This window comes from Nelumbo lutea, chromosome 1 (genome assembly GCF_056320005.1).
Source record: "Nelumbo lutea isolate HS-2025 chromosome 1, American lotus-T2T, whole genome shotgun sequence".
Taxonomy (NCBI): domain Eukaryota; kingdom Viridiplantae; phylum Streptophyta; class Magnoliopsida; order Proteales; family Nelumbonaceae; genus Nelumbo; species Nelumbo lutea.
Genome location: NC_142684.1, coordinates 173,260,872 through 173,284,324, shown reverse-complemented (window position 1 = coordinate 173,284,324; position 23,453 = coordinate 173,260,872). Strand labels below are relative to the sequence as shown.

Sequence of the window (23,453 nt, the reverse complement as noted above, 5' to 3'; positions counted from 1 at the left end):
CGGTGGATCCATCGTCGTGGGCTGCACCTCGGTGCCAGGGAGGACCTCGGTCCGCGAACTGGAGCATGAAGAACAGAACCCGCTGAAGCACCCATGGCCTACAGACTCCATATCTTTCACCAAGGACGATGCACGAGGAGTCCAGTACCCCCATGACGACGCATTGGTCATAAGGATAAAGATCAGTGACTTCAAGGTCAGACGTGTCTTGGGAGATTCAGGAAGCTCGACCGATATATTGTTCAGAAGCACCTTTGACAAGTTACAGCTCTGGGACAATGACCTCCAGCCCACGAGCACCTCTCTAGTGGGCTTCAGTGGAGAGGAAGTTAGGCCCCTCGGCCGAATCTCATTGCCTATAGAGATCGGGACATGACCCAGCGTCGCAAGATTTGAGCACACCTTCCTGGTGGAAGCCACGCCTTCCCCATACAATGCCCTTATAGGAAGGCCCATCACCCATGCACTTCATGCCGTGGTGTCTACCTACTACCTGACAATGAAGTTCCCCACGGACTTCGGCATAGGAGTAGCCCGAGGTGATCAACTCGAATCCCGAAGGTGCTACGTGGTGGCCCTCAAAGGGAAAGCCGAGCTTATGGAAGGTATTGAGCTCAAGCGGCCCATGGAATACCCTGAAGAACGAGCCACACCGATCGAGGAGACAGTCTCCATCCCGACTTCAAAGAAAGACCTGACCAGGACCCTCTAGATCGGAGCAATAGTAATGAAACCCCTTCGAACTCATCATCTGCAGCGACTCGCAGCTCATGGTTTACTAGGTAACTGGCGATTATGAAGCTTGCGACCCCACCATGGCCGCCTACCTTGACAAGGCCAAGGAGGTTCTACACGGATTCCAATCGTACTTCATCGGGAAAATTCCAAGATCTAAGAATACTGAGGCCGATGCATTATCCCGGTTAGCCAGCACAAGAAACAATTCCATGAGGGTCGTGTTTATAGAGAACTTGCCTCGGCCTAGCATTCTTGGGAGGGCAGAGGAGGTAGCTCCTGTTATGCAAGCGGAGTCGAGATGGATTGACCCACTCGCGAGCTACCTACTACACAGGACCCTCCCTGCAGATCGCAATGCAGCCAGAAGGGTAGAGCGACAGGCAGCCAAGTACGTCATTATAGACGGTTGGCTATACAGAAGATTCTACACGCTCCCCTACTTGCATTGTTTATGACCCTTAGAAGTTGACCTCGTTCTCCGCAACACTCATGAAGGGCTGTGTGGTGGACACTTGAGGGGTAGGACCCTCGCCCAGAAAGCACTACGGCAAGGATACTACTGGCCAACGATGAAAGCAGATGCACTCGAGCTCATCAAGAAATGTGATAAATGCCAGAGGCACGCCAATATCCATCACCAACCCGCTGCCGACCTGAAGTACCTCACTAGCCCATGGCCCTTCGCACAGTGGAGAATCGACATTCTTGGACCATTCCCATCAGCGACAGGATAGAGAAAATTCCTGGTGGTGGCAGTGGACTCTGGGAGTTCGACAAGAGGTGACACACATCCACGTTCGACACTACAGATGCAAAAGGCAAAGAGGTGTTAGCCCAGCTCACAAAAACCAAGAAAGGAAGGAAAAACCTAAAGGTAATCTACCGGGGCTCAGGCCATCCTGCACGAGCTTGTCTTCGGCCAAATAGTCCAGGCAGATGAAGCCAATATTTTCCCAGGACTATAGCGTTTCTCGCGTCCTCAGATCCAAGCTAACGCCCGGATCCTAAATGACGGCCCTCTAGTGTGTCGAAAAGGGCCACCCCTCGGGATTGCGAACTACAAAATAGCCCCGCTTCCAGGTGGGGTTCCTATTGGGCAACTCATGGAGAAGCTTGAAGCCGGGACGGGGGGGAAAATAGTAAGAGCGCCTATCTGCAGGAGCTCCAGGGGAAGCGTTCTTGATTGACAGGATGGAGGCAAAGGCATTGAGAGAAAGGGGAAGACAGTACTCGTAAAACAAAGAAATGGTCCCCACCAAGTTCCGATCAGAATTCAGGTGCAACTGGTCCATGGTAACGTTAAAGTGAGTGAGGACCTCTACTATCAAAGGGTGTAGAGGAAGGCAAAGACCAGCCACGATCTGTTCCTCGAAAATCATGATTTCGTCATGATCGTGCTCCCAAGGATAATCGCTAGTCGGAAGGCTGTAACTAAGCTCCCTTGGGAGGTTGTATTGGAAGACCAGGGCCCAGAGTCTCTCCGTCGACATAGAAGAAGGGCAAAAACTGTTTGGCTCCCGACTTCGGGAGGTGGAAGCCAGGTTACCAGAGGCTTCCCAAGCCTCTAGAGACTGCCCCTCGAAAGGTCCCCGAGCTCGAGGGGGCTTCGCCCTGATTACCAGCCCGGGAACGAACACCACCGTACGGATACCCAAACATAATTAGATTAGGCAGAAAAGACTCACCGAAGAAGACGGGCTAAAAAGAGCGATGCAAACGGGGAGAACTCGAGCAAGCGAGGCGAAGGCACGATCTCAGAGCCGAAAGCAATGATGGTTGGTATAAAAAATGAGACCAGGGGCCCTCCTATTTATAACCACTTTGCCCGAAAAACAACGGCCCCGATTAAAGCAATCCAACGGCTCACAGTAAAAATGGTTGCACGTCCTCCGAGACCGAAAGCAGTTTAGTGCGTTTTATGGCACCCGCGGGATCTATAAATCACGTAACGTCCGCACGTACACCTCACGCGGTCTGACAAGGTTGTTTGAATTACGGGTCAAATCCACCCATCATATCATGAACTCCCCGCGCTAGGGCAAGACTCCTAGATCGAGGAGTGGGGGGCAATTGATGAAGGGTGATTTGGCCCAACCTCCTGACTAGGTGACACGTGTACGTGACTCAGCATATACGACAGCTCGGCATAGGCAGACCGGTACGTGGACATGACTCGACGCAGGTGACAGCTCAGCAAGTGTCAGCTCGCCATGGGGCGAGCTCGAGCACGCCGATTTCCCGAGCTACACTCCGAGTTAAGTTCGTCCCAATTTGCAAACTGGAACAACGAGCTCGCTCCAGGCCCAAGCAAGTGTGTCGCCTCAAAGACAATTCACCTCAGGCAGAACCACCTCGGCACGCCACCAGCTAGAAGCCTCGTCACTTCCAGCTAGGATTGGCCGGATTGCGCATCATCAGTCATCATTTGAGAACTAGATGAATTCCTCTAGCTTTTGCTTTTTCACTACCCCATGCTCAACGTTCATTTGTCGGGCATATGCTTTTCGGTTCGAGGTAGTCTCTCCTTCAGAGGTCGAGCCTCCTGCAATAACCTCAATGACTCCAACAAGAGGACGGTTGGGTCAAGGGTCAACATGACGACGTTGGATTTTCACTACTAACATAATCTTTTAAATGTCCCTCCCTAATGAGGGACTCAATCTCATCTTTGAGATCGTAAAAGTCTTCCGTATCATGGCCTGTACAGGGTGAAACTTGCAATACTTTTTTGGGTTTCTCCTTTTGGGTTCTTCTTGAACTTAGAGGGTCATTTCATGTTAGTCCAGGGCTCAAAGAGAGTAGAGAGCACCACTAAAGTCTAAGTGATAGCTCAAGTATATGTGCCTACCTATAGTTGCGGTGTCCCTTTTCTTATAAGAATCGCCTAGAGGGGGAGTAATGCACAATATGTAACCATCTTGAATGTCGCAATCACGTAGAAGTTGTTCACATAGATGGTGCCAAATCCCGTAAATGATATGGGTATATTTGTTCGGCTCACCAGATCCTAACACATGGCATCGGATAGGGGCATTACCCATGGTTTTCAAAATCGGACCGGACCGAATGGTTGGAGCAGTCAGGTGACCTGTTCCATTTTACCCCAGAACTGTTATTTTGCCAAAAATCGTTGATTTGGTCAGTAAACCACTGACCCAGGTAGTCAAACCATTTGAACCGTCCAACGTAAGTGTGTTGATATGATGAGATCAGCTCATTAAGGGAGTGTTTGTCAATATTTATGATTTTGTTCTTTTGGCGAAACTAAAATAATCAAGAAAAATTAATATGGCCTTATTGATGTAGCAGCCATGGCTATATATATGACAAACACATCCAAAGTGGGTGTGTTGATAAATATAAGTTAGGCTGGTAAGACCAGTTTTTGTTTATTTCCCAAAGTAGCAATCCAAACATTTTAAAGTAACAAAGAACTCCAAGCTGCTATTTTATTACGTCTCATCAACTATGAAGCTTAGCTTAAAAAATAATAGTTAGTCAAAATATATTTAATTGAAGTTGTCTTCTGCGAAATTGAAAAAGGTTTTCTGGAGGACTGACGTGTGTTTTAACAAAGAGATCTTTCTCATTTTCAAACAAATGGAAAAAAAGGTAACACATGACCAAAACCACTGGTTCAGAAATTGAATTAGAGTCCCACTTTGCGGCCTAGCTAGCAGGCATGAAAACGATCCCTATGACAAATGACAAGTTGAATTTTCTAAAGGGGTATTTTCTAAGATCGCGATATGGCATGACACTTCGGCGCTACACAAACATTTGTGGATGTCACTAAGTCAAGGAGGAGTTCAGAACCACTCCAAGCATCTCGTACATAGTTTGGGCATTTCGGGAGAATGGATGAGTCATCCTCCCAGAGATCTTAGATGCAATGCGTGAAGTTTACATCAACCAATGCCTATATAAAGGCACCTCATTTTCTTAAGTGCTATATGGATAGTATCGGCTGATACATAATGTTTCAATACACGAAACATATAGAAAGTATCTATAGTGTTCCTTTTCCTATGCATTGGTCTATATCCGATACAGTTCCGAAATCGATACAGCCCACAAGTCCCCTTCTCTCTCATTATTAATTTCATTAAATTATATTTATGATCGAATTACCTCTCATTCATTTTGTATTTATTCTTATATTTAAGTGCAATTTCTCTCATTAATTAGTTAATTACTCTTGTACTTAATGCATAATTTTAAATTTGAATTTTAATTTTAGCGCGTAATTAGAATTCTCTTCTCATTAATTTCATTAATTAATAACCCTCTTTCGCATTAAATTAGTTTTGTTAGTATAAAACTACAAACTTAGTAATAACAAGATTTGAACCTTAGCCATTAGGCTTTTAACAACTAGAGGTACGCCACTAAGCCACACACATTTGGTTACTATAGGTTTATGCATTTTTATTTTTAAGTAAATTTTCTCTATTTTTAGTGTATGATTATCAATAAATGTTAGAATTAATTATTAAAATTTATGTATTAATAAATATTAAGATAAATTATACTGATTATTTTAATACTAATGTATATCAATATACATTTTATTTTTTATTTTTTTGTTTTTTCACATTTTAGTTATTCCCTCATTTGTCAATAGTTACTAAGTGCGTCCTGATATCTCGAATTTTATATAGACCATTAAATTACAGTTTTTTACTTTTAAATAACTCATTTACAATCATATAAAACTTGTAATTGTCGTTATAATTATTTCTATTTATTTAAAGTTAATCAAAATTTCATTTAAAAATAATAACAGCTATTAAAATTACTACAAATGATTAATAAAATTAAATTTATTAAAAAATATTTATTTGTATTAAATGAATAATTATTACTACAAATGATTAAATGAAAAATACAATTATTAAAATTTTAAATATTAATAATAACTTTCAATACATTTCAAATCTGTTTGGTTCGTAGTTGGAGCTAGAATGGTCAATTCCCATGGCATATTTGGTTTAAACAAGAATGGGAATGGAAATTAGAATCCGCAGGATAGGATTTCATTCTCAATGGACGGGCAGGGAATGGCCTCCCTCAAATGGGGGAATGCCATTCCTGTCGAAATGGGAATGGGATATCGATTCCACCCAACCATACAGTTGAAATCGGATTAACCCATTCCTATTCCGATTCTAGACCCATATTCCCGCAAACCAAATTGGGCCTTAGTTAATTAATTAACAATAAATTTTGATTATTAGTTTACTAATTAATTAATAGTAAATAAAATTATTCAATCTTTCAGATTTTTTCGTGCATCGAATAGGTCCCCATTAGTAGTAATATAAAACAAGCGTACTGAGTATTTTATTAAATAAAAATCAAATCTCAATTATTATTTAAGTGTGTACTTTGTTCCATTGACATTTTGTTAAAACATCGTCATGTCATTACTAAATCAACATTTTTCTCATTATGTTCATCTGTATATATTGATATTTTCATAAAAGTGGATTTTGATTTATATGTACACCAACCATTGGGAGAAACTTCTCTTAATAATTGAATATTTATTCAGTTAACTGCTGATGTATCACCTAGTGAAACCTAATTGTCAATAAACGATTTATCAAACACTTTTCTCAGTTTTGAAGAAGAATAATATATATATATATATATATATAATAAATAAAAGCTATACCAAACAAATTCAGCTATATATGCGTTGTAGTGCAGTTAGGCCATGATACACGCTTAGGAGGCTGTGCTTTCAGCACCGGATTGTTGTCAAAGAAGTTGGCTGGTCGGAGCTCGAAACCGCCGCTTAGCGTCGGCATTACCGGAAAATCCTCCTGGTATGGCACATGATGAAACCCCAACGTGTACCACAACACGATGTCCTTGTTCTCTATCTCTCTATTCCTGAGATGCCAATCAAGAGACCGTGCTTAAATGATTATTTTAAATTTGATTATAATTATCTATTAATGCCAATTGCCAATTTAATTAAAGATCCCATCATTACCTGGAGCTCCAAACGGATAAACCGTCACCCCCTCGGCTCTGGTCCGCATACAGCCCACCCGCCCACTTCTCGGATTTGTTATACGGAGTAACCCATAATTGGTATTTCGTAAACCCGGCACGGATCTGTGAATAGTCATCATCCGATAGAAGGGGTCCTGCCAGCGACCCGGGAAGAATACGGTAACCCACTTGGTTCCCCACCTTGGTCTTCTCATTTGGGTTAACCACCAGAAACTCGGCCGGCTGCAGACCCAGCTGAACCCGTGCGTCGGATTCAGTTCTTGCCGTCTCGCTGACGACCGTCCAGTAGCTCTTGCGAGGTGAGCTGTTGTCAGTTATCTTCATTGTTTTCAACTTGCCCTGGACGAATGAGTTGTCTTCCCCATCAACATCGAGGTCAAGGTAATAGGTTACGAAGTGATCGTGATATACGCCGACGGTGTTCTCTGCCAACAACGTTCCGTAAACGTTCTCTTTTATCTGGTCTCTGTGAGTGTACGTCACTCCCTTCACTTCTAGTAGACCACTGAGCCCAACCTGCGCACAAACTACACATCAGAAACAGAAACAGAAACAGTGGTGGTTGAATTTGAATAGACAAAGCCCGAAAGAAAACAAGAAAAGCACATACCCCAAATTTGATGGAGCCACTTTGCTTGAACTCCCAGTCGATGATATAGTCATAGTTGCCCACTGTTGAAACCATCCTAACCACTAGGTTCACCTCCGGTCGAACCTCCCTTATCTGCAAATTAAACCTAAATTACTAAACCACCTCATTCAATTCCCATTTCCCAATTATCAAATGACATCGATAAACCACTTACCACTTTCCCTGGGATACCGGCTTCAGTATGTCGCCACATGATATCTCCTGAATACCGCTGGAAGACACAAATAACATTGGATATCTTTATTGGCTGCCCATCTCGGCCGGCGAAATACCCGTCCATGAATTCGGCATGGGCCGGGCAGTCGGTAAAGGGCTCGAGTGAAAGCGAACAGAGGCCGAAACCGAATTCTCCTGCATCAAAGAAGGTCTTGTAGTACCATTCAAATGTTGGATCCATGTATGGCACGAACAGCTCGGACACATATCCCTTGTACACCACTCGTCGGAATTTCTGCTTGTCGACGTCGTAGATCGATGCTAATGATATGATTGGACCCGCTCGGGCGTCGAAACCCAGGTGGAAGACCCAGTTGGCCCACCTGTCAACATTCCACGCTGAATCTCAAAAATATGTAGACAGCCAAACCTTATACATTTGTAAGGAGATCGGCTACGGTCTGGGCAATCCCGTGTTCACACCGTCCCAATAACCTCCCTTGCAGCGGGAATATCTTGGCATGAAATAAGGCACAGGGAAATTATCTAAAATTCATCGTCATTTTTCAAGAATTCTCTTAAATTCATAATAACTTTTTAAAACGTTCTAAATTCCTATTGTCAATAATTTTTTTATTTTCTCACCGTTAATGTCATTGACAGCAGTTGTCTATATCAGCATAAATAACATTTTTATGACCAAACTATTCCTGGTTCGCGAGTTCGGGAAATGTGTCATTTACGATTAGATTCTTCCAAACTTCTCTCTCTATGTGCGTCTATGTGCCAATCTATCTCTCTCAACCAGACCTTTTGGCCATTGCAAGTCTCTTTCTTTCTCTTCCAATCGTTGCAAGTTTTTCTCTTTCTCTTCACACACAAATCTTCAAAAGGTAGACACCACACCAACCAGCTCCCTCTCTCTTGGTTAAATCGCTCAACACTAGGTGGATGCCGCACCATCCTTTCTCGCTTAGATCTCGATTCCAGCCGTCACATTATCCTTTCTCACTCAGATCTCAGTTCTAGTCGCCACTCCACCCTCTCTCTCTCGCTCGCTCGCTCGCTCAAATCTCGATTCCGGCTACTGCACCATCTTTTCTCGCTCAGATCTCAATTCCGGTCATCTCTCCACTCTCTCTCTTTCTCTCTCGCTCAAATATCGGTTCCAGCCACTTCTCCTCTCTCTCTCTCTCGCTTAGATCTTGATTCCGACTATCGCACCATCTTTTCTGGCTCAAGTCTCGATTTTGTCCGTCTCTCCACCCTCTCTTTCTCTCACTCAGATCTCGATTCCAACTGCTATACCACACTCTCTTGCTCAAATCTTGGTTCTGGCCGCCGCTCCACTTCTCTCTTGCTCAAATTTCAATTCGAACCGTCACACCATCTTTTCTCACTCAAATCTTCATTTCGACTGCCACACCACCCTCTCTTGCTCAGATATTGATTTTAGCCGCCAACACACCACCATTTTCCCTCTCTCACTTGCTCCTATATTCGGTTTGAAGTTGTGAAGGAACGAAAATTATGATCAGAAGTTCTAGAGATTTCTAATGTTTTGAAATATGTAAATATGTACTATAAATTTTGTTTGCAACTTGAATATGGAATGTAAATCCCCATCTAAGGCTCTGCAAATTTATGCAAAAATATTTTTGAAATTTTTTATCTAATTCTCTGAAATAGTTTTTTGAAAATATCTTGCAATATTAGTTGGATGCAATGGCTAATTTTTGTAAAACTTTTATCATTTTATTAGTTTTTCTGCAATGTTTGTTGGATGCAATGGTGACCATCATATTTTTTTTTCTTACACTTGGTTTCGTTCTGACCGGTCTTGTTCTTAGATAGGGGGCAAAGCAACGGCAATGGTTTTTGATGAAGGAAGATTTGGCCCGACCTCGTAAACCACTCAACACGTGGCAAAGGCAACAGCTCGGCACAATAGTACGCCCAAGGCCCAAGCTCCGAAAGGAGGAAGCAGCGGTCTGAACTCCCCACAAGGAGCCCGAACTCTCCCTTTAACCCCGGGCCTTACGAACACAAAGGGCAACAACCCGAACTGGCCTGCCCCAGGGCAGTTCGGGCCACACCTCTATCCGAACTCAAAACTTCACCTCGCACACAACTCCAGCACTTCGCCCCTAGGATGCCGAACTAAATAATCGTGTCGTACCTAACACCAAAGGAGTCTGTATCCTGAGGCGGTGCACCTGACTGACTTGGGATCTGACGATTGACAGCCGTAATTCAACGGCCACCTGCCACCACCACCTACCACCGCCATCTCCAGTTACAGAGATGGCTCCGACAAAGAGAGCAACGGCAGTTCTGCTCCGTTTCAGGCACCTTTTGCTCCAGCCCGAGGCGAGATCATTGACAGGTAGGACCGGCCGGATTGTGCACTTTCAATTGGCGTCGTCTGTGGGAAACGCTTCTAAAAGCCTCCCTCTAAAACTCTTATAACCCCCTTTTTCCAAGAAACCCCAACACTCATGGCTTCTTCCAGCAATGTCAAGCGTAGCACGGAGATGAACGCCCCTAGGGAACAACTTCAAGTCCCCGTGGTGTGCATCGGACAGTTCACAGCCTGAATGCGCCACGAACAGTGGCGCCAGTGAACCTTCCCGCCATGAACGTCCCCCTTCCTCTCCCTGTCGAAACAACCTTTATCGAACCAACTATTGTCCCCCTGGCGACCAGCCAGAACCAGTTTGATGACTTGATGCAATGCATGCGGGCAATGCAAGCCCAAATGCAACAGTTCCAACAGCATCAGCTCCAGCAGCACCAAGTACTGCACCACATCTCTCAGTATCACTATTAGTAGCAGTTCCCCCAACTGCCTCTGAACCAACCATAGCTTCCACCTCGGCACCCTACTCCAAAGCCGGTTAAGCCCTCCCCTCAGGGCAGACGCCATCACCGATGGGAAGCCTCCCAACTTCAGAACCCCCCCCAAGAGTCAGGCCTCATCCCCAGGCCGGGGGGAAAGAAAAATCACCCCCGCCTCGCAGCTCGCTGGCGGGTCGGGAACCTCACCCGCCAAGTCAGTACCTCGGCACTCCAAGTCTGAGCTCCCGCCCACAGAGAACCGATTCAGCGTCCTAGCAGCGGACTACCAACAGTCCGGGCCCATCGAGCTCGGCAACACAGAGGCTAGCAGCGCCGTACCATGCCCACTCAGCAATGAAGAAGCCGATGAAATCACCGAACTGCCACCCGTGTCCTACCCGAGCTCCGAGGCAAAGAAGAGACAAGCTCGGACGAGGTAAAAGCTGGCCCTATTCTCTCAGTTCCTTCCCCCCTCTCATCAGAACTCCTCGCAGTCCCCATGCCCAGAGATTTCAAACTCCCCCCTTTAGACAAGTATGCTGGGTCCTTTGACCCCAACGACCACATCGATGCCTTCCAGTCCCAAATGCACCTAGCAAGGGCCAGTGAATCATGCATGTGCGTGGCCTTCACCACCACCTTCAGGGGGGTGGCCCGCACCTGGTACAGGAACCTGGACCCCCGGGTCAATAAGAAGCTGGACCCAATTCGTGCAGGTCTTCCCCGCACACTTCGTCACCAGCAAGCGATGCCCCAGAACCAAGGAAAGCATCTTCGGAGTAGTCTAGAGGGAAGGAGAGTCCATCTGGGGCTACATCAAGCGATTCAATGACGCGTGCTTGCAGATACCGCGACTGGACCCCGCAGTGCAGCTTGCGGCGGCCAAGAGAGGAGTAACGCACAAGGAGTTCAAATGGCACATGGTAGCTAGCCAGCCCGCGACCGTAGCCGAATTCCTCAAGCTCGTGGATAAGTTCATGAGAACAGAGGAAGAGATCGACCAAAGGACTGAAAGCAGGATCGAGAAGAGGAAGAGGGAAGGTGAGCCCTCCAACACAGATGACAGAAGAAAAAACCCGACCCGGGAGACGAATCCGACCCAGTCGTTCTGAGCTCCCTTAGCAGCTCAGACGGACTACACACCCTTAAACACGAGGCGGACCGAGATCTTGATGACGATCAAAGATGCCCCATATGTAAAATGGCCAACTCGCCTAAAAGGGAACCCAAACGAGAGAAATAAAAACTTGTACGGCAGTTTCCATAGAGATCACGGTCATAGTACCGAACAGTGAAATAATCTATGGGACAAGATAGAGGGACTCATCCGTCACGGGTACTTGAAAAATTTTGTACAGCACAATAATAATAATAATAATAATAATAATAATAATAATAATAATAATAATAATAATAATAATAATAATAATAAAATAATAAGACAGGTCGGCAAGGGGAGCACAGAAGGGATGCCCTCGAATCCAGTAGCAGGCCAGCCGAACCGTCGCAAAGACAGCCTCCGGAAGAGAGGCCAGTTCGGGAAACCATCCACGTGATAGTGGGAGGTTCGGTGGTAGCAGGTTGTACTTTGGCAGCGGCTCGGGCGTCAGTTCACGAAGCTGCCCGAGAAGAACAGAACCCTCTGAAGAGACCAAAAACGAAGGAACCGATTTTCTTCACGGAAGGCGATGGGCGAGGGGTCCACTACCCCCACGATGATGCGCTTGTCATAAAACTAAGGATCAATGACTTTGAAGTCAGGCGCATACTTGTGGATTTAGGCAGCTCGGCGGACATTCTCTTCAAGTCGGCGTTTGACCAGCTTCAGTTGTAGAGAAGCGAGTTGAAGCCCGCGAACACTCCTCTGGTGGGCTTCAGCGGAGAGGAAGTCAGGCCCCTCGGGAAAATAACAGTACCTATGGAAGTCGGCTAGTCGTGACCCCCTCCCCATACAATGCCATAATAGGGTGGCCAATCACTCATGTTCTACGGGCAGTGGTCTCCACCTACTACTTGACAATGAAGTTTCCTATAGTCTTCGGTGTGAGGGTAGCGCGGGGCGGCCAGCTTGAGTCCTGCAAATGCTATGTTGCCGCCCTGAAGGGAAAAACCAAGGTGGCCGAGGAACAAGCTTCGCTCACAAAGGAAACGGTCGCAATCCCAACTTCAGTTGTGGACCCGGCTCGGACGCTATAGATCGGTGCCTCTGTCCAGGAACCTCTACGAACCGAACTGGTGAGTTTCTTACTTCAAAATTTAGATATTTTTGCATGGTCCGCGGCTGATATGCCCGGTATTGACCCCAACCTTATAACTCACAAACTTAATATTGACCCTGTAGTTAGACCCATTAGACAGAAGAAACACAACTTAGCCCTAGAGTGTTGGAGGGCGGTTGACGAGGAGGTCAAAAAGCTCCTCGCAGTAGACTTCGTAAGGGAAGTTCATTACCCGAGCTGGGTAGCCAACCCAGTGCTGGTAAAAAAGGCAAACGGCAATTGGCGCATGTGCGTCGACTACACCGACCTGAACCGAGCTTGCCCGAAAGATTGCTTCCCCCTCCCCAGAATTGACCGCCTAGTGGACGCGACCTTGAGACATGAGTTGCTAAGCTTCTTGGACGCCTACTCAGGCTACAACCAAATCAGGATGGACCAGTCCGATGAGGAAAAAATCACCTTCATAACCGAGTTCAGCCTGTACTGCTACAAGGTCATGCCCTTCGGACTGAAGAATGTTGGAGTGACCTTCCAACGACTTGTGAATAAGCTATTTCAGCCCTTAATTGGCACGAAGATAGAATGTTATGTAGACGACATGGTCGTCAAGACACAGTTTTCACAGGAATTAATACAAAGATTATGTCTTCCAAATTCTACGTCAATTTAGCATGAAACTGAACCCAAACAAGTGTGTCTTCGATGTCACCTTGGTAAGTTCCTAAGGTACATTGCCACCAGCGCGGTATTGAGGCCAACCCAGACAAGATAAAGGCCATCCTAGATATGAGACCACCCCGAAAAGTAAAAGAGGTTCAGAGGCTAAACGGCCGCATAGCCGCTCTGAGTCGCTTCATGTCCAAGTCGGCAGACCGCTGTCTGCCTTTCTTTAAAGCAATCAAAGGCAAAGGGTTCGAATGGACCCGAGACTGCCAGTTCGTGTTCGACGAGCTAAAAAACTACCTCGCTAGTGTGCCGATCTTAACCAGGCCCGAGGAGGGTGAGGTCTTAGAACTGTAACTCTCGGCAAGCGACGAGGTGGTCAGTTCGGTACTAATAAAAGAAGTAGATCGGGTCCAACGACCCATCTATTATGTTAGTAAAATTCTGTAGGGAGCAGAGACGAGATACCCGCAAATAGAAAAGCTGGCATAAGCACTGGTAATTGCAGCTCGAAAAGTCCGCCCATATTTCCAGGCTCACACTGTCATCGTCTTGACTAACAAACATCTGAGGCAAGTCTTACTCAAGCCCGAGGTTTCCGGTTGGCTGACGAAGTGGGCCATCGAGCTCAGCGAGTACGACCTTCAGTATAAGCCACGAACTGCTATTAAGGCCCAAGCCTTAGTAGATTTTATCGTCAAGTGCACGTTCAGCCTCGAAGTCCCTAGGCCGGTTGAGCCCGAGATCCCCAGTTTGGGTGAGCCCGGAGCTCCCAAGCCAATAGAGTCCAAACCCCGTGAAGTAGCAGCTAGGGTAGCATCTCTCCTAGTTAGGCCAAGCGCGAACTGGGATGAGGAGCCTTGGATCCATCACGTAGATGGCTCCTCAAACCAACAGGGCAATAGGGATGGAATAGTCCTATGCGGCCCGGGTGGCACGAAATTGGAATACGCACTACGCTTTGAGTTTGCGGCATCCAACAGCGAGGCGGAGTATGAGGCATTGATAGCCGGGCTGAACCTAACGCAAAAGGTAAGAGCAAAACACATAGTTATCTGCAGCGATTCCCAACTTGTGGTCAACCAGGTTACGGGCGAATACGAAGCACGCGAGCTAACTATGATCGCCTACTTGGCAAAAGTAAAGGAGGCTCTGCTCAACTTCCAGTCACACATGGCAAATCCCGAGGTTAGAGAACACTGAGGCTGACGCCCTGTCCCGGTTAGCCAGCATCAGTCACAATGCCATGAGAACCATGTACATAGAGGACTTACCTCGGCCTAGCATTCTCGGTGGGGCAGAGGAGGTCGCTCCCGTCTTTGAAGCAGAGCCGAGCTGGATCGACCCACTCGCGAGCTTCTTGCTAGATGGAACCCTCCCTACGGACCGCAATGCAGCCAGGAGGGTGCAGCGCTAGGCAGCCAAATATGTCATAATAGATGAATGGCTGTACCGACGGTCCTACACGCTCCCCCACCTGCGTTGCTTGCGACCTACCGAAGTCGAGCTCATACTCTGCGACACTCATCAAGGTTTGTGCGGCAAACAATCGGGGGGCAGAGCCCTCGCTCAAAAGGCACTTCGACAATGGTACTTCTTCACCATCAGAAGGCACTTCAACGATACTCGGAGGTCTTGCCTCATCCTCAGAGTCTAGTTCACCGTCTGCAGTGTTGGCCATCTCCTGAGTAATGCGCGAAGTGGTTATGGCACTAATATCGAGCTCAGGGTACGTATTCCGGATCATCCACCGGCTCTGTTTAAAGCCCCTTTTGTACAAGCCCACCATCAAGTCATCAAAGAGCGATGAGGCGATATATTCATCGACGACCTTCTTCTTGGCATCCTTGGTGCCTTGAGAAAAGATCTCTGTCATCTCCCTAATATCCTCTTGAAGGTATTCAACCTGATGCTGCAAATCCAGCCTCAGGTTCGCCATATGCTTCACCACTACTCCCATGGCCTCGGTATCTCTCTGAAACCTCACCAGTCTGGCCTATGCAATGCGAGAAGCCACCTCAACAACTCGAGAAGCCGCCTCGGCAGTGCGGGAAGCCTCTTCAATAGCTCACGCTCGCCTCGAGCTCCTTTCCGCTTGGGCCACCAAGGCATGGATAGAAGAATTCACCTACCAAAAGGAAAAATAACAAATGTTCAAAAGAACAATAGCAAGAAAGATAATAGCAAAGAGCCCAACAAGAAATCGCCGACTTACCACCATGGCAAGAGTGGCAGCACAACAAGCTACCTGGTTCAAAGGAAGCTCGGTCCATGCCGTGACCTCCTAAGGGTAAATGGTCTCCCTACTTTTTTGAAGAGCGTGGTTCGGTGACAACACGTTCCTGAACTCGCCTTGACCTCCTGAGCCTGAAGGCCCAGTTCGCGTATAAGCAGACTCAGTGTAAGCGGGAGGCCCCGTATAAGTAGCCTCGATGTAAGGGGCCCCTGTCACTTCTTGTAATGGAGGGGCCATCTCGGGCTTTCTGGGCAGATCCACTGACGGGTAATCCGGTACCTCGGGCTCCGCATCTCGGGGCAGCTCGGCACAAGTTCATTTGGCGACTTGCTTCCTCTTCTTCATGACGTGAAACAGGTTCCCACTACCAGTCCTCTCTGCATCCATCGCACCTGCAAAAAGAGCTCGGCATCAGGAAAACGAAAGACCAGAAAGCAAAACAAAAGACAATCCTCTGAATAAGGAACCTACCCGAACTCAGATCGGCCTCGATGAGCTTGGCCTCCGTCAGATAATGGTGGCATTTTAGCCCAAGCCGTGCCCATTCCCGGAGGCCCTTCGCCATCTCCCTATCAAGCATAACACCGGCATCAGGGGCAGCCATCCCCCACCCGGTTTGGAACAGCCACCCCAATGCACTTCGCACCCCGAAGTAGTCTCGTTTCCACGTCGGGACCTTGTTGGGAAGATCGTGTAAAAGCTTAAACCCTGGGCGAGGAGACAGGTAATACGCCCGCCTACACCCGGGAAGGGGACTCGCTTGCTTCTTAAGCATTAGAATGGAAGAAAAGATCTCCAGGTCTAAAGGCAAGATCTGTTCGCAAAATAGGGAGATTGTCCCCCACCAAGTTACAAATAGAATTCGGGTGAAGTTGGCGGACAGTAACGCCGAAGTGGTTCATAACCTCGACAATGAGGGGGTGGAAAGGCAGGCGCAACCCAGCGACGAGTTGCTCCCGGAATATCACGATCTCATCGGGACCGTGTTCCCAAGGGAAATTACCCGAGGGTATAAAGTAAGTGTACTCCCTAGGCAAGTTGAACTGGGTAATAAGGGAGTGAAGCCCCTCAGGCGTCATGGTCGAGGGCCCAAACTTGTCTAACGTCCGACCTCGACGGAGGAGGACGCCAAACTACCCGAGGCGACTCGGCCTAAGGGTTTGAACTCTTCCTCGAGCTCTACCTCGGGTTCACTAGGACTGTCAGGGGATGTAGCTCGGTTCGTAGAACCTGCATCTGACCCCCTCGAAGAACTGTTTGAGCTATCCGAGTTAGACATCGGAAGGAGAATGATTCCAGGAAAGTACTCGCCCGAAAAAAGCAAACGGACTACGGGAACTTGAATGTGAGCTAAAAACTTGGACGCGAGCTCAAGAAGCAAAACGCTGGAGAATGACAATGAAAAGCGACTAAGGTACCCAACTATTTATACCCACAGTAACCGAAAATCGACGGCTCTGATCAAGGAAAATCCAACTGCCCATAGTCGCGCTGACCGCACGTCTACTGAGACCGAGACGTGACTGGTTGCACGTCTTTTGAAACTGAAAGAGCGCCGGTGCACGTCTCCTCGCGCTAAAGGCGGCAACAACGCGTTTTTTCAAATTTGAAATAACGCCTACTGTCACGTCTCCCAGCGGCGTGTATTTTAAATTTTGAAATAAGCGTGCGTTGTCACGTCTGTCAACATTTATAGATAGATTGGCGCGTTTCCCGACTTTTTGGCCCTCGAGAAACTTGGAAAAATCCTGACGAACGCACACTTTGCGCTATCAGTCAAACTAGTTTGAAGTACGAGTCAAATCCACCCGCCACCTCGCGAACTCCCCACACCAGGGCAAGCCCCTTTGCGCGAGGAGTGGGGGACAATTGATGAAGGAAGATTTGGCCTGACCTCATAACCACTCAACACGTGGCAAAGGCAACAGCTCGGCACAACAGTACGCCCAAGGCGCGAGCTCCGAAAGGAGGAACTAGCAGTCCGAACTCCCCACAAGGAGCCCAAACTCTCCCTTTAACCCCGGGCCTTACGAACCCAAAGGGCAACAACCCGAACTGGCCCGCCCCAGGGTAGTTCGGGCCACACCTCTATCCGAACTCAAGACTTCACCTCGCACACCACTCCAACACTTCGCCCCCAGGATGCCGAACTGAACAACTGTGCCGTACCTGACACCAAAGGAGTTCGTATCCTGAGGCGGCGCACCTGACTGACTTGGGATCTGACGCTTGACAGCCACACTTCAACGGCCACCAACCACCGCTACCTGCCACCGCCATCTCCAGTTATAGAGACGGCTCCAACAAAGAGAGCAGTGGCGGTTCTGCCCTAGTAGAGGTGATGACACCCGAACTGGTAGAAGCGCAGAGGTAATCATACCCGACCTGACAGAAGCTTGGGAGTGAGTGCGCGAAGTGGTTATAAAAGGCCCCCTTCCCCCCAAGAAGAGAGGTGTGTGATAACTTTGCGCCATCTGGTTTTATCTTGCCTTTGAGGAAATACTAACTTGAACTTCGAAGCATTCTCACTGGTTCTTCCCCAGAGATTACTCGCTTTCTCCTTCGTTTTAGGCACCTTTTGCTCCAGCCCAAGGCAAGATCGTTGACAGATAGGACCGGACGGATTGCGCACCATCAATTTTCACATTCTCATATAGTGGAAGAATAAGTGGCAATGGGTTTCATGTTCTCAAACAGTGGAAGAATCAATAACAATAGTTTTCTATTTCTCAAACGGGGAAGAAGCAGCATCAAATGGCAATGGTTTTCTCTTTCTCAAATGGTGAAAGAAGCAACGACAATGGTTCTCTTTTGTTCAAACTATTAGGATTTTGGCTTGAAGAATGACGGGGTAATTTTGGGATATTGTTAAATGGATCGAGCATAAGAAAGGGTAAAATAGTAAATTAGCAATGTCCATTAGCCAAGTTACTGTTATGTCGCTAACACGGAGAGATTTGGACATTTTGAAAAGTTATGTGAATTTAAGAGAGTTGGTGAAAAGTGATGGTGAATTTTAGACAATTTCCCTAAAGCACATGAGTGGGTGGCTTTAAATTTGGTCATGGTTTTCAAAGCCTGAACAGCCATAACCTTGCTCGTTTCTCATACTGTCGGTGTATATCCCTCTAATTTGGTCATGGTTTTCAAAATCGGACTGGACTGGACAGTCAGACCAGAAAAACTATGAACCAGTTAGGTGACCGGTTTCGGTTTTCCCCAAAACTGGAATTTCTTCAAAAACCGTTGATTTTGGTCAGCAAACCGCTGACGTGAGCGATTAACTATTCAAACCATTCAAACGGTTTTGACCATTTTTTATTTTTTTAATTTTTTTTTGTCAAAACGAGCTAACTATTCCCTGACCGGTTCGATCTCCAAGTCGGTTTTAAAAACCATGAATTTGGTAGTGTTGGTGGGCTAAGGCCCGGCAGAAATGAATAAAATTAGGTTGCGTTTGGAAATGTTTTGCACTGAGTACTCAAAACTTGAATCTGTAATTTTCGTTTTTTTTTTCTAGGTCTACTTTTGGATAGTATTTTGCTTTGCTGGGCAAGTGGACCCTAACAAAATCAATATTTTTGTTAAAATAGATTTTCCGCTTCAATATTTCTTTTAAAATAATAGTTTTACAACACATTTTAATTTTTACGTGCAACAAAATTCAAGCGTCTTATAATTGTTAGTAACTTAGTATAGTTAGGTTTGGCGAGCGTGAAAAGTGAACATGATAATTCTAGACTTTCTAGTCTATTTATTTGTGTGTAGAATCTCCTTATGGGCCATTACCCAGGAAATTGTCGTCCATCTAGAAGTCTAGGAGTAGAATCCATCCAGATTTACACTTATGGCTAGTCGACTGGTCATTGCCTCTTTGCCTCATTGGGATTATCATATTACAGCCCCTTCCCCGTGAATTGAGAAGAACCAAGCCCCGAAGCCCACTAGCTAGCCCATTGAAGGCTGAATTGTTCACCATGGCCACCCACTGGCCAAGTTAACAACCAGCCCATTGGAACGGAGGTGGAATTAATGTATTCAAATTTCAAATGGTGGCTGAGCATAGTCAAGATTTGAAAACAGGAACAATTCTGCTTTCTGAGAAAACAGTATGTTAGGGGGAAATGGATTTTCAAGGGAAATTCTGGTTTCTATCCGCCAAAGGCAAGGAAAACATCATTTTCCATGGAAACCAATTTCTTGAAATTTGGGTTTTCTGCCCAACCAAACACACTACACTGTACGGTCTACAGAGCGATAGTGGTGAAATTAAAGTTTAAAAAAATTAATAATAACTGACCTGATAGTATGTCCATCAATCTTGAATCCTGGTCCGTCCGATTGCACGACTGACATGCCGTTATGAGATGGACCAAAGGGCGGCTTCAGCTTCGAGGCTCGGTACTCGGTTCCGTCAGCTTTCGGTACCGGAACTGTGAACCTGTCGTAATAATTGGCCACCTTCATCTCATCAAGATCAACCACAACTGTTATGCCTTCTATAGGTCTCATGTAAAGATTGACTGTTCCGTCCAAGTAAAAACACAGAATCTTCAACAGCCTCTTGCCCTGCTTCCTTTCTCCAAACCACCCAACTGAGAACGTCTGGCACACAACTTCTGATAACTTGAGACCTCTCTTTCTGATTGAAGCTTGAAATGGTGCGTACTTCATCGGCAGCTCATCTGCCTCTGCCTGTTCATCGAGAGTGAGCAGAGGGTAGCCGTATCCGGTGTAGACTCGATCGGAGACAATGGAGTTGGTCGATAAGTCGACTGTGATTTCGTGGCTTTGTTGGTCGATGCGAGCGATGACGAAAGCTCGACGAGGAGGGGTTGTAGTAGTGGTGGTCTGATTTGATAGCCATGAAATCACAGTTGATTTGTCTGGGTCGTCCAACCCAATGTACTGGAAGGTTAGTTTGTGGGTGGAGCTTGGGTTAGATCTTTTGATTATGGCGCTTACGTTGGCGAGTTCGGATGGTGAGAGTGGGTCCAGTGGGTGGTGGTGGTGGTGGTGGGTTGAGGTGGAGGGAGAGGCTACAGAGAAGAGAAAGAAGAATAAGAGAAAGAGTGTGCGGATGATGGAAGCCATAGCCATGGATGATGGATGAAACAACGCTTAAGGAGTATATATAGAGAGAGAGATAGATAGATAAATAGATAATGAGGTAAGTTAAAAATTAAAACATTGATCAAGGTCATGTGTTGACTGGGTCTGATCGGTTCGGTTGAGAAAAGCCGAATTTAGATCATTTAGGGTTCAGGATTTGGCCTCTTAAAGACTCCGGATCCACTGCTAACTTCATACTAGCTAAGGGAGGTGCAGAAATATGGGGTATTCTTTTTTTAGATTTTGAGAGGAGAGAAAGTTGGTAAATGGGATTTTGGTTTTTATTGATTAAGAATTCTATATTCTTTTTTTAAATATATGTGGGGATCAAAAAAAAATTATTTTCTTAGGTATTCTTTGGTGGGACAAAAATGCCCTTTTTAATAATAAATTTTTATAACTAAAATAGTCATTGTCTTATTTACATGAAAAATAAGAGAATACACTTATTGGATTAAGTGTTTCCTAGAATACACTTATAAATACACTTATAAAAATTTTACCCAAATAACTGCATTTACCCAGAAATGTGAACAAGGCCTAAAAGTTTCTTTTTGACAGAAAATAGAAAAAAGAGATTTCATTGAGAAGAACAACAACACTAAACCCAAAAAAACCACAAAGAAAAAATAATTAGAAGGTTGTGGCCAAATGACAGACAAAAACCAATCAGGTAGCGGCGTAAAAACAAAGCCTGAAAAAGAGAGACGCCGGTTTGCAGCAGTATGGCCGTATGGGCGGCATTGTTGCCTTCACTCTAATCACTATTTACAAGCTACCAACAAAAACAAGGTAGGACCCCAACTTTGTCTTATTCAGAAACGCTGCTATCTTTTAAAATTCTAGCTGATGACGATTCCAAGCCTGAGTCGGGACCCATATATGCATAGGTTTTGTTAAGATTAATGGGACCCATATATTCTCAATTAAGGCTCAGTTTGTATGGAGTATACATAGAAATATGTATTTATACTGTATAGATTTGTATTTACACGTATTTACACTCCTTCTAAGTTGAGCCAAGTAAAATTAGCCACAACGACCAACCCAAGTATTATATTTTTAGGTTATATGTGAGTGTGATATTGAAAGTTTTCTAGTTTATGTATCATAGTCACTTTGCAATACATGTAATAAGAATAAATGTATTTTCTTTGTTTGAGAAAAAGCCCCGTAGACAATTCATTGCACCAGAGATCATCCATCAGTGCAGGAGAGAGATGCTCCGGCCGGAGGTAAGGACAAAGTAATTTGTTGAGAGAGAGAGAGTACAAGTAAAGCTGAAAACACTCTTTCCTGTGAGGAGAATGAAGGAGCGAGATAGCGAAAACCGCGCAATAGTCTTATGTAATCAGCGACCAACTTGTGAATTCGCCAACAGAATTCCAACGAGCCTGATCAGAGAGAGAGAGAGAATATGACCGGCCGGCTGCTTTGCTAACAACAGACCACTCCCACACCTGCTCGATCGAGTCAACTCAAAAGCTCCGTCGACGTTGATCTTGAGTCATTTAAAGGCGCGCGGGAGGGACCCAACGTGGTGGAATTGATGACCGAAAGTGGCCACAGCCATATGGTTCATGGTGTAATTGAGTTGGCACTTGGCACCACCCATGATGAGATCAGCATATTAAGGGGGTGTTTGTCAATATTTATGATTTTGTTCTTTTGGCGAAACTAAAATAATTAAGAAAAATTAATATGGCCTTATTGATGTAGCAGCCATGGCTATATATATTACAAACACATCCAAAGTGGGTGTGTTGATAAATATAAGTTAGGCTGGTAAGACCAGTTTTTGTTTATTTCCCAGAGTAGCAATCCAAACATTTTAAAGTAACAAAGAACTCCAAGCTGCTATTTTATTACGTCTCATCAACTATGAAGCTTAGCTTAAAAAATAATAGTTAGTCAAAATATATTTAATTGAAGTTGTCTTCTGCGAAATTGAAAGAGGTTTTCTGGAGGACTGACGTGTGTTTTAACAAAGATATCTTTCTCATTTTCAAACAAATGGAAAAAAAAGGTAACACATGACCAAAACCACTGGTTCAGAAATTGAATTAGAGTCCCACTTTGCGGCCTAGGTAACAGGCATGAAAACGATCCCTTTTTATTGACAAATGGCAAGTTGAGTTTTCTAAAGGGGTATTTTCTAACATCACGATATGGCATGACACTTCAGCACTAAGTCAAGGATGCGCACTTCAGAACCACTCCAAGCACCTCGTATATAGTTTGGGCATTTCTGGAGAACGGCTAGTAGTACCTTGTTCAGTGCCGGTCTGTGGTACCTCGTCAGTACCGATCCAAGGGGTCTTAGCGTGAGGAGTGACCTCCCATAAAGGATTTATTGACTTGACTGAGGTTCAAGTGGCAATCAATGAGACGTGTTCGCCGACTTCCTCTGTGTGTTTTTTACCACTCCCGGGTGCTCCGGAAGTCAGCTCCCATACTAGTCGTTCTAGATGCAACCAGATAAGGCACAAAAGCCTAGTTCGGGTGCGAAACTATCTCTGAGGACTTCGGATGGGTGAGTTATATCCTCCCGGGGATCTTGGACGCGATGTGTGAAGCTCACACCAACCAATGCCTATATAAAGGCACCCCATTTTTTAAGTGTTGTATGGACAATATCGGCTGATACATATTGTTCCGGGGTTCCGGTACACGGAACGTATAGAAAGTATCTATAGTGTTCCTTTTCGTATGTATTGGTCTGTATACAGTTCCGAAATCGATACAGCCCACAAGTCCCCTTCTCTCTCATTATTAATTTCATTAAATTATATTTAGGGTCAAATTACCTCTCATT

At 45.7% G+C, this 23,453-nt stretch overlaps 1 protein-coding gene across 1 annotated transcript; it reads right to left on the bottom strand.

The window, feature by feature from the left end:
* Positions 1-6,253: 6,253 nt before the first annotated feature.
* On the bottom strand, positions 6,254-20,852 carry LOC148879256 (homospermidine oxidase-like). Its single transcript, XM_088960740.1, has 5 exons — positions 19,827-20,852; positions 7,569-7,953; positions 7,373-7,486; positions 6,740-7,278; positions 6,254-6,636 (listed from the first exon to the last, which is right to left on the bottom strand). Exons 1-5 carry the CDS (start codon positions 20,624-20,626, stop codon positions 6,429-6,431), a joined length of 2,046 nt encoding a protein of 681 aa, XP_088816866.1. The 5' UTR covers positions 20,627-20,852; the 3' UTR covers positions 6,254-6,428.
* Between the last annotated feature and the right edge of the window lie 2,601 nt (positions 20,853-23,453).

What these genes read in the sequence shown, in the direction of transcription:
- LOC148879256 (XM_088960740.1), bottom strand. Translation starts at nt 20,626, where the DNA reads ATGGCTATGGCTTCCATCATCCGCACACTCTTTCTCTTATTCTTCTTT. An exon ending in ATTGATGGACATACTATCAG is followed by an intron (nt 7,954 to 19,826) that starts GTCAGTTATTAT and finishes GAATGTTGACAG; the next exon opens with GTGGGCCAACTGGGTCTTCC. An exon ending in TTATCCGTTTGGAGCTCCAG is followed by an intron (nt 6,637 to 6,739) that starts GTAATGATGGGA and finishes TTGGCATCTCAG; the next exon opens with GAATAGAGAGATAGAGAACA.